At 38.0% G+C, this 12,184-nt stretch overlaps 1 protein-coding gene across 2 annotated transcripts in view; it reads right to left on the reverse strand.

Moving 5' to 3' along the window:
- The window catches only part of gabbr1a (gamma-aminobutyric acid (GABA) B receptor, 1a), an 82,356-nt gene that overhangs the window by 9,166 nt on the left and 61,006 nt on the right, over nucleotides 1-12,184 (reverse strand). For both annotated transcript variants that reach the window (XM_007238804.4, XM_022678854.2), the window contains 5 exons: nucleotides 8,742-8,892; nucleotides 5,513-5,645; nucleotides 5,207-5,323; nucleotides 1,438-1,545; nucleotides 463-556 (listed from right to left, as the gene is read on the reverse strand). In XM_007238804.4, coding sequence (XP_007238866.3) covers nucleotides 463-556; nucleotides 1,438-1,545; nucleotides 5,207-5,323; nucleotides 5,513-5,645; nucleotides 8,742-8,892 — 603 coding nt within the window. The remainder of the gene's footprint in view (nucleotides 1-462; nucleotides 557-1,437; nucleotides 1,546-5,206; nucleotides 5,324-5,512; nucleotides 5,646-8,741; nucleotides 8,893-12,184) is intronic.

Consider the following 12,184-nt stretch of genomic DNA (forward strand, 5'->3'; position numbering starts at 1 on the left):
TCAAAATGACATGGATTAAAACCCCTTTATATAAATGTAAACATATTTTTGCTTTTCCAGCAAAATTGCCATTTCGTCATAAAGTTTTAAAATGACAGCAACACTATGTCTACAGATCTATTATGATCTTGAACTCCAAGCACATCCATCTGAATCAAAAGACTGAAATATTTGTCCATGTCCAATTTAAAATCTGTCTGGAGGCTCCTCACCGGGCTCCTCACCAGTGTGACATCTTCTTTTACAGTATGAAGGAGTCGTGCTACGGGTGAAAGACACGTGCACTGACCCACATGATTGAATTTTACACCATGCTGCTTGGAGAGGAAGTGAGACCAAGAGGCGAAAGGGGAACGCAGGAAGGAATGATGAAGAGAAAAATGAGAGAATGAGGTAAAAAGGAAAGTGAAAGGCTAGAGGAGAGAGGGAAAGAGGAGAGGAATAGGAGTGCTGGTGGTGTACCGAGCCATGTGTTCATCTTCTTAGAGCTGCAGTGTTCCAGCAGCGGCTGAATCAACACATCTAGGTCTGCTTTAGGAGCTTCTTTAGTGAACTGCTGCTCAAAAAGAGGCAAAGTGCAGTGAGAGAGAAGATCAGAGAGTCAGAAATCAGAAAAAGAAAAAGAGAGAATTTAGTTTCTACCAAACATGACTAAAAACCCAGATAGGCTCAAGCAGCATACAAAACAACAAATGCAGAAATAACACACAAGTGAAATTACACATTTATCAAAATGTCTGAATAACACACTACAGCAAATATCACACATTTTTTAGGATACTCACATACAGACTAATACTATATTCAGATAAATGTTTCTAAATAAGTTTGTCTGATTTTGCTACTTATAGGTATTTGTTTTATTCTATAAACTACGGACATTTCATATATTCTTCATGCATCTTGACATGTTCTCCTCCACCAGTCTTACACACTGCTTTTGGATAACTTTATGCCACTCCTGGTGCAAAAATTCAAGCAGTTAAGCTTGGTTTGATATTTCATTTCCAACAAGACCTAGCGATACTCATTCATGCTTTTATCTCCAGCACAGTTGGCAGATGTAATGTACTGTAACTGGACTTATTCAGAACACTGCAGGAGTTTTAACCAGGATGATCACCAACTTCTGATGAGCTGCTCAAATGTTTAGGCCTTGAATTCATCATAACCTGCACTTGTCCTGAATACGAGTCTACACCTAAACAGGAAACATTCTGTTAAAAAAATTACATTTATTTACACTAGGCACTGGAACTTGCACTTACAGCATCTTTTTTTTATGTGTTGTTTTATTTATGTCTGAATTCAATCTATTCCTATTGATCCACAGTACATGAAGCCCCTCTGAACATACCCTTTAAATAAAAAGTGTTAACCACATTTCCGTAGCAATTTGGTAATTAAACATGACTTCAGTTTGGTAATAAAACTTACCTCGACTGTAACGTGCAAGGGGTCAATAATTTGCCAGATCATTAAAGACAGGACGTCAATAGCCAGTAACCCACCGACAGTTGCATAGAGTTTCCAAGGATCCAAGTGCTGTAAGAAAGAGGAAAGGTGAGCATAGAATGTCACAAACATTCTCTGCAGGTTAAAAAGTGTTTACACTAGGGTTGGGTGCAAGGTTAGGTACCACTTTAAAATAAGACTACCTTTATAAAGGGTATATAAATGGTTAATTACAATTAGTTTATTAATGGTTACTAATTAGGTTGTAAATGCCTTAAAAATCTTTAATAATCAGTTATAACATACCTAAAAAGGGCAAAAAAAAGCTAACAACTGATTGTATTAACTCATTATTAATTGACTCCAGTTAAAACATTACTAATCATGACAAAATTAAATCTAAAGTTTACAACATTTTTAGGTATTAAAATTTTATAATACAGTATGTCTTAACTGGCCTTTTGGAAATCACCTGTAAGTGTTTGAAGTTTTAAATGCATTCATTTTAAATTAGCTAAATATTTATGGAAAATATATACTTTAATCTACTCTCTATATATATATATATATTTATATACTTTAAAATGGGTAAACACAGGTTAGATAATTACTGCTGTTCCTTAATACTGACCATAATATGAATATATATAAAGATATACAATACAATACAATATATATATATATATATATATATATATATATATATATATATATACAACCACTAGCTTTCAAAACATGTCAAAATGGAGAGCAGTTTAAGATGATTGACAGGCAGTACAATTTCTTAAATTAGCAACTACAGCTATACAGAACGGATGGATAAATAAACTACTTTACTGGTGTGAAGCTTTTTAGATTCAACCTGTAATTATCCCCCCTCCACCCTCCGTGAACACAACGCAGAACGCGAGCTATGACGAAACACACTTGACAAAAATCAAATGCTACAAAATATGGGTTTTTCCTTTTTCATTTCCCTCCATTAAGACAGCCCTGCTAGCTACCTCCAGGCCATCCGACTGGTTAAGTAGGATAGTGCTCAGCTGTGTTCCACATAGTGCTCTCCCTCCGTCTACTTGAAGTGCATGAAATGACTTGAGAGCCCAATTTCTGCCACATTCCGCCTGTCTATCTGACTTTCTTCAAGCTCTTCTCACAGCACTTTGGCAAATTGCCCCAGCATGGACATCAAGAGAGTTGAAAGTCAGCCCAATTCGTCGTGCGAAGGCTCAAATAATAAAGCCCCCGAAGGTCGGATTTCTGCAAAGAACTTTAATACTCATCCATAGATAGATAGATAGATAGATAGATAGATAGATAGATAGATAGATAGATAGATAGATAGATAGATAGATAGATAGATAGATAGATAGATAGATACTTTATTAATCCCCAATCGGGAAATTCATTTGTCCAACAGCACACAAATAACAACAACAAAAAAAACACAAAAAAACAAAAACACACAAAAAACATACACGACAGAGTCCACACCCAGGTACAAAAAAAAAAAAGTGCTAAATGAAGGAAGCAAAGCCAGAAGAATCGGGGAAAAGGAGAAAAATTAGGTAGATAGATGGATGGAGGGAGACAGTGAGAAAAGAAAGAAGGGAAAGAGTGAGAGAATTCTGAGAGAAAAGGGAATGGGGAGAGATAGATGGAGAGAAACAAGGAGATGGATGAAGTGAAAGAGGGAGAAATGGTTGAGAGAGATGGAGAAGGATGGAATTGACGAAAGAAGAGAGTGGGAGAAAGTAAAAGAGAAGGAACAAGAAAAAGAATGAATGGAAACAGGAAGGACAGAGAGAAAGAGAAAAGGGAGAGACATGGATGGAGGGGCAAGAATAAAGAAGAAGAGATGGAGGAAGAGAAGAAAAGAAGAGCAAAATAGTATGAAGGCAGAAGGATGATGAAGGATGCAGAGACCTATAGAGATGTGAAGTACAGACCTATAGAGAGAGAAAAGAGAAAAAAGTGACAGAGTAAGAGAGAGAGAGAGAGAGAGTGAGAGAGAGCGAGGGGGGGGTGAAGCTCTGAATCCTATTTTATGCTGGAAGTTTGGTTTAATAGTTTAATATAGTGCAGAACTGGCTGTATGATTTTGTAGCATGCTGAACACAGTAGTGAGCTCAGCAGCACTGAACACACTGCAGTTCTGACACATCCATAAAGCATGTTCTAATTTTCATATCATTTCAATATTTATATTTATTATTCCACTGTTTCCACGGCTTCCACGTTTTTAACAGAATAAACTGACATCATGTCTCAGTGCAAACTGAGGTCACTGTACATTGTGGGGGTATGCACAGAAACTTTTCCATGCATTACCACATGCTGAATCTAGGATAATCTCATCCTCTGCATTTTCCTTCCTCCTCATAAAACTAACTTGGCCAAGTAGTGCAGATTAGTTCAGTCACAGTGCATATGCTGCATAAAGGGAAGAGCGTGAAGGAGAGAGGTTAAATTAGTTCCTTGCCCACAGATTCAGGATCATGCCCACTGAATATCAACTGGGTTGAAGGACATGAGAATTTTTTTTAGATTTCTTTACTTCAAAATATACACTATGCATGGTGTGCAATACATCTGCTAGATCTAAATTATTTGTTAATACAAATAAAATGTAATTACCATTACTGTTTCAATTACAGCTGAAAAAAGACAACATTTCTCTATAACAGTTACTGTATCTTTAAATTGAAATGCCACAAATCAGAAGACAGGAATTAGTATAATGTGCCGTGACTTTTGCCATGTTCCATGGAAGCTAACTAATGCTGCACTGACCTGCGGTGTCTGTGTGTGTGTGGGGTCTCCTGCATTGAATATGGATGTAATTGTTCCTGACAGGTTTGCTTGTTTATTCACACTGACAACTCTAGCCAGAAGCCGCCGGTCACTGTGAAAACCATCCACTGTGCTGTCCACTGTGGGTGCTAATGCCTTCTATGTACTGTAGTTTTCCTGTTACACAATTTACAGTAAAGAAAAATAAGTCTTTAAACACCCGGCAACTTTGCAAGTTCTCCCACTTAGAAATCATGAAGGGATCTGACATGTTCATCTTAGGTGCATGTCCACTGTGGGAGACATCTAAATCTAAAAAAAACTCTGAAAATCACAATGTAATAATTTATTTGTGTGTTACTGATGCAAATAACTATTTGAACACCTGACAATTAGCAAAAATCCCCCTGCTTAAATCAGCACACGTCCAGCCCCAAAAATACCATTCCTACTGTGAAGCATGGGGGTGGAAGCATCATCCTTTGGGGGTGTTTTTCTGCACATGAGACAGTATGACTGTACTGTATTAAGGCCATGTATTGTGAGATTTTGGGGAACAACCTATTGTACCAAATATTAACATTGATTTTCACAGGTGTTTCAATACTTATTTGCAGCAGTAACACACAAATAAATTATAAAAAAATCATACAATGTGATTTCCGGATTATTTTTTTTAGATTATGTCTCTTACAGTGCACTTGCACCTAAGATGATCATTTCAGAACCCTCCATAATTTCTACGTGAGAGAACTTGCAAAGATGCAGGGTGTTCAAATGCCTATTTTCCTTACTGTACATATTGCTGTCTGATGACTAACAAGTCAGTGTATTTTGCTAACAGACACATACACACATACACACACTTGTCCGTGTGTAGTCCCCAGTAGCCCCTGGAGTTACAAGCAATGCCTTTGACCCAAAACTGCACTCTTAACTGCTAAAAGCCACATCATACCTTCCTCTTCTCTTTCTTCTCATCTTTCTTGGTGAAGACGGTGTGAACCCACCAAATTTTAGTGAACATGCTGCCATAAGCCAGGCTGAAACCCAGTCCCAGAAGCCACAGGCGAAACTAGAGGGGGGGAGAGAGAGAGAGAGGGAGAGAGAAAAAGAGAGTAATATGCAAAGTGCTGAGAGAGTGCATTTCCATGATACAACCACAAGCAGCCATAGTGGTGCATTAGGGACATGATAGAGCGAGACTGTGAGATAGATCGAGAGTGAAAGAAAGTGAGAGAGAGTATTGCATTTATTCCGTTACCTGACAAACCACAGGAAACTGTGATCTGTGCACATGATGGCCATCTATGCCCAGTGGAAAGACAGCTGCCAGAGCAAGCACACACCCTACGGCTGTAATGTTATTCAAGTACGGCTGAGAGTTCTGGATGTACCTGTGAACGGAGAGACTGAACTGTAATGAGAGGAGCCACCACTGGTTCAGCATATTATTACAGTTATACAGTTATACAGTGCACTGAAGAGCAGAACACTTCTCACTGAATGTGCTACATTTAAACGCACTACATACATACATACATACTGTACATACAAGGCTAAATTACTTTACTATAAATGGTTCATTGAGCAATGGCACACACAATAATCATTTCAGTTCCAGTTAAAATTTTTGCGTTTTATTTGATAAAGTTAATAATGTCCTGCAACCAGTGGTCCTACCTTTTCAAAATGTAACAGTCCAGTGCTCATCCACAAACTGCAGCCAACTCAAGAGCTTGCCTTGAAGACAGATACAATGCCATGGCCAGATGCTGGGCCAGACTTATCTACTTGATAGTATGCTACTTGACTCGCTAATAACACAACACCCTGTGAGCAATTGTACGCTGTGAGCAATTGAGTGTAATGGACTGTGTAGCGTAAAAAGGGGTAACTGTGTGAATATCTAAGTATATACTATACGTGGTTAATGAGAGTAAAAATGATTGTAGATTAAGAAATACAGTTTACTTGGCATTTAAATGATCTTCACATTTACACATCATTATTACAAACAATGTTGTTTATTGAATCCCCATAGTTTTACACTGCTAAATTAACCATTTAATGACTTAAATAAAAATTGTACTACCATAGCAAGTGGCTACAAGTTTTATTATTATTATTTTTTTTTTAATTCTGCAATGGTTCAATTTAAACAGTGACTGATGTTACTGGTGGTTATGGATTTTTGATAGCTATATACATCTAGTGGTGGAGGCAGAGTGAGCAAGAACAAAACAGCACTTTACTATCAGCACACTATATGATCAGTGTTCCGTGAGCCATCAGAGTGTTTAACCGCAACCACAGTTCCTAATTTAGTCATTTCTAATTCTTAATTCTAGGACTCCCCCGATATCACATGCACCCTGTCTGGAGATTGAAAACTAACACGTGTTTTCTTCTCAGTCACATGCAAACAGAGTCAAACACATACCCTTTGGTATGTCAGCTAACCTATGCACTGTGTGGAATTCATTAATTATAAACGTTGGGAATTTTCTGAGTGTTCGGTAGCTTGTAGCTGGGTTTTACAGTCAATGGAAATACAATACGATACACAGAAATGTGTAAAAATCTTTTATGGTCGGTTTGGTGGTTCTCTGCTAACTAACTAAGTCACTGACAGCTCATTATCTTCTGTTAAAGTTGCTGTACATAGCCAGCAATTATTATCAATATGTACAATTAAAAAGCCAAAGAAAATCAAACCAACGCCCCCGTAGATGTCTGCACCTAAAAACTTGACAATTTTGTAATGTGCCCTATAATAATTTCCCTACGTTTATTTTCCAGTTTTCTGATTATTCACATTTACTATGTATTATAGTTTATATTTTAAATACTTCTCTGCTTCCGTGTGCCTTCACTGCTGTAGTACTGTAATTTCCCCATTGTGGGACAGATACTGTAAATACCGGTAATGTATATTAAAACATCAAAAATGTGTTATAATATTACATATTATATCACTGTTAATAATCAAGATATATACTGATACTGAATTTTTGTCCAGCCCAAGATGTAATACACATGCTATACCCAGTTAAATCACACCCTCTGGCAGGTTCACTTCCCTTCATAAGAATAACTTGGCTAAATACAGCAGATTAGTTCAGTTATAGTGCACACTCTGCAGAAGGGAAGAGCGTGAAGGGGAGAGGCTGAATTAGTTTCTGGCCCACAGATTTAGGAGCATGCCCCTTGAATATCAACTGGGCTGTAGGATATGAGAGTTTCTAAAACTCTGGGATCCAAAAGTTACCCTGTATGTGGTCATGAAATAGCAATATGTAAACTAGACTGGATGGATTCCATTTCTGAAGTTGTGTGGGCAACACCAATATTTTTTTCCTCTGCTTTGTTTAAAGACTGCCTCAACTTCATTTAATTGGTCTAAAAGATCGAACCATCTAGCAAAAATGATTTCACACTGCAGAATAACTAGACCGTGGTTCAATAGATCTGGACCAAGACCACTTTTTTTAGTCAGATCAAACTCTGTTGCTTTGGTCTGGACTGTGGTTTTTGTTGCCCCCTTTACACCTGCTACTTTGGTTTCGGACCCAAACTGAGAAGTCTGAAGATCCAAATTAGGGAGGGGCGTAAACATGGTTGGACACGTGCTTGTAAAGCAACGGCAGACAGCCTGTCGAAAGCTGTGCACCTCAGTTCAGCACAGTTTTGCGCAGATATTTCCAGTTACAGCAAAAATCACGCTCAGAAAAATGCTCTTATTAACCTTTTAAAAGGCCTTTTAAATGCCCGATTAAAGGGCTGTTTATTGTTGTTTAGCTGTGTTCCTTGGATTTTGAGTGATCAGCTGACTCTAAAGCGTGGACTTAGCTCTTGGTCAGCCCGGATCTCTGATGCGAGACAGCACGTGTGTGGGGGCGGGGCTGGTGACATTACTGGTCCTGCATTGTTAAACATCGTGATATGAATCGTTGAAAGAAAAAAAAAACACTGCAATGTCAAATTTTTCTAATATCGAACAGCCCTTGTGCAGACCAAACAAGGCAGGTGGGAAAGCACCCTATGTTTTCTAGTCTAAAGCAGGGCCATGTTCAATACTTCCACAGACTGCACAAATTTATATTATGCTCTTGTTATCAGTTCTTAATTATTTATAACAGCTATTGGTAAACAATCCTGAAATCTGCGGGTGTCATTTTCCATTATTTTCTATTCATTTATCATTCTTTACTTTTTTTTATTCCAGTTTTAAATAAAACAAAGCACAATTTCTCACAAATCACAAAGTCTGAAACTTTAAGCCATTGCCCTTTAAAATAAAAGTCCACAAGTATCAGTTTGTTTTACAACAATAAGAATAATCAATTATCTGTTGCTTGTACAAATACTGATTATCAGCAAAATAATACTCGCATAATCCCAAACTGGTGCATTTCTAACCTTCTGTCTAACTCAATAACACAAATCTGCTTGGTACAATAGAGTAGGGATGTAACTGATAATGTACTGACCGAACATTACTATTGTAGATATTGAAGGTGAGACACACGATGCCCAGTAGAATTCCCAGGCCCGCAAAGACAGACACAGAAACAAAGAGTTTCTGGGAAAGATAGCGATACTGGTCAATCACCATCGTCTGATCCGCAGGAGGGCCAGCGCCTGCAGAGAGATGAGAAATAGGTCAGCAGAAAAAAATAAATGGAGGACTAGAGAAAATGTGGGCAGACCAGAGCAGAACACACATAAACAGAATAACAGCAGGAGGAGGGAGCATGGAAATACAATTAAGACCAAAAACCTTCGAAAGTGTAGAAAAAAAAATTGAGACCCTGAGAAACTTTCAGAGAGCTGAGAGATCAGAGTTTAGCCCTCAGACCAGTCAGTACACTTACAGTCAAGGCATATCACTGAGGAAATAAAGCCACTTGGCACCAGCATTTCATTTCATTCGCACTTTCGCAGAACACAGAATTTAAAGTGGCTGTGCAGCTTGAAAAATGAATCACTTCAAATTCCATCATAAGTCAGTACATAAAGAAGCTAACAAGATGAAGCCGAGCATATGTCGATGACTAAATACAGTAAGTCCTTTACAATTGCGCCGAGCGCTGAGGGCCAAACCCTATTCACACCTGCTGAATGAGAAACAGCTGTTAGATGTACAGTATGTGTATTGTGAATGAGTGCTTTATATAACTACAGTATGAAGTGGTTTCACAGACAGGGATTAAGTCTAGTCCTGAGCTACATTTTCATGCACATTGCTGCAGTGTAATCCAGTACAGTGTAAAGACATATGATGTTTAATCTCAAATAAATTAAGTCTGTTTTATAGAAATGTAATATTTCTAAACATGACTCAACTACTTAACTACGTAAACAGAGATCTTTGAGTTGAAGCAACATATAATAACCAAGTTTGGTCTGTTGCCATTGGCAGCTTCTTTTCCATTGGCTTCTGGCACAACTTATTTGCATACTGGGTGTTTCCACCATTTCCAAAACTCAGCATCAGTGTGTAGTCATTCTCCCTAGGCTACCTTAAGTAAACCTTTAGAACATATATTGCATTTAACTGCTTGGTCTCTGTGTTGTAGGCTGTAAGAACAAGCATCATTTTCTGAGCGGCAGTAACTCTGTGTTGGCTGTGCTCTCAATACTGTTCACTCTACAGCTAAATTATATAAATTAATTATTTTAAGAAAGCACTACTTATGTAAGCTTCTTTGTCTACTGCATCCTGTTAAGAGTCTTAAGTTTGATGTCATTGTTTATTTAGATTTTTTTAGTGGTGCCCATTTAAATTAGATTTTTTGGTTGTGCAAAAGTTACTTTGACTTAAAAAGTTAAGTATCACGTACACCAAATGTTGAGTGTTAAGTACTTGTGGTTTGTCTGTTAAACTTAAAGATGAACATTTGTTCAACTCTATACAGTATTATAAATTACAACAAGTTACCTCAAATTATTTGAGTAGATTTTACTTATTAGGGTTTACAGTGTAGTAGCTTTAACCCCTGGCTGAGAAACCAACCTCATTCACCTCTTCTGATGAATGTATACAGCTTCTATAAGTTTCACCACTTGCTGACACAGATGTGCAAAGGCACAAGCACACATAGCTTGTCTAGTCCCTACGGAGAAGTATCACCAACAGAACAGGACTCTCTAGAGCAGATAAACATGAACATAGTAGGCACCATGTTTAATGCCAAGCATATACTGAAGAAGTAAAAAGCCTTCCAGTATTGAGCTGTGGAGCAGTGAAAGAACTCTGTTCTCTGGATTGATGGTGCTCCATTCAATTATTTTGGGTGAGTTGGGCTGGTGAACATCCAACATCCTGAGCGATAATAGAATCTAACTGCACATCTCCTCTGTGAGGCCTCACAGCAGTCTGAGACTCAACATATAAAAGAAGACAGACTGTTCTGGAATGTTTGAAAATAAAAGACTTTATAATGTACATACATTTTATTTAAGAAAATGTTTTGCTACCTTAATTTTCTTTATTTATGAACTATTCAGTGTGTGAATTGCATATTGTTTTGTTAACCTAGGTAATGACCTAATGTATGGAATAATAGGCCTGTAATGATAGCCACATTTTTGTTGTTGTGCTGTGAGAAATTACATTATTATTTTTTAATTTTTTTGATTTTATGCAGCAGCATAGCAATGCATTTACACAATACTTTAAAAGAACAACAAACTATTCAGACACTGCAAGTCAATGTGATCATATTACCTGCTTGACGAATTTTTTACTTCATTCAATATTTTGATTAGGTAATTAATACACTTATTAAACAATGTCTACCCAAGTTAGTTGACTACCTGTATTTAACAATACAATATTATTGATTGTATCACACATATTTTGATTTTGATGTTCTGCACTACTTAATTACTTAACAAAAGTGTTAAATTACAATTTATTTCTTGTAATGCTGCTATTTTTAACACAAATATACAAATGTTTTCCTAATTTAAAAGTTAGAATTTTATCTACCTGTAATAAAACAGCAAGTCCTGCAAGTATCACTGATGCTCATCACTGTATGCAATAAAATCCTCAGAGAAATGCTCCAAAATAATTAAAGTAGTACAATTCAGTCAAGTAAAGACAGTTACTTCAAAGAAAGCAACTTATTTTAAATACCCTTGATTTCAGAAGAAAATTGATTGAGCAGGTGTGCCAGCATTTTTGTCCATATAGTGTAACTAGCTGTCCAGCGGTGCTAAAGTTAGCATAACAGTCATGGCACCTGGTAGACGTCCACAGATAGTTGGCAGGAGGCATCCTCTCTGTCAAACAGACGTCTTGTTGCCAGTCTGTTGAGATTGGAAGAGGCGGTGTGTCCGCGACAGTCGAGCTGGCCATTACTGGCGGCCGGGTGCAGAGTGTGACGGACATGTGTCCTCGTTAGAGCCCGGGCCCCGGGGGCCGCACAGTGTCACGGAGCCAGTGTTTGTTGTGATACTCTGTTTTTTTCATAATGTCAGGGCACAGATGGGTCCAAAGTGACATCCTGACACTCGCCTGTGCCAGGAGGCCCTGTTGCTAAGAGAAGGTGCCGGCGTGTTTGGGGAGGTGTGGGCGGGTGCAAGTGCGAGAGCACTGTCACTTGAAGCATTTACACACCAAACCTTCCTTCGTCCTTGATCTAAGAATCAGGACGGGGTGTTGCCATGGAGACGCCGCTTCACAACCAGCGCCAAAGCAATTTGGACAGGAAAAGTCGTGCTCAAGTGGTTGTCAGGGGTTACCGCAAGGCAGCCGAGAGCGAGGCGAGGCAATACGCTGAAAACATGTACAGAGGTTGCAAATGAGTTCAACACAAAGTTCAGCTAATGTGCTCTGAAGAGTGCGGTCAACATTATAGCTTTAAAGCATGTGATTCATCTGAAAATGTTATAGCTTTATTTTTTTTACACAACTTATTAATTT

The sequence above is a fragment of the Astyanax mexicanus genome, chromosome 18, assembly GCF_023375975.1.
Source record: "Astyanax mexicanus isolate ESR-SI-001 chromosome 18, AstMex3_surface, whole genome shotgun sequence".
Classification (NCBI taxonomy): Eukaryota; Metazoa; Chordata; class Actinopteri; order Characiformes; family Acestrorhamphidae; genus Astyanax; species Astyanax mexicanus.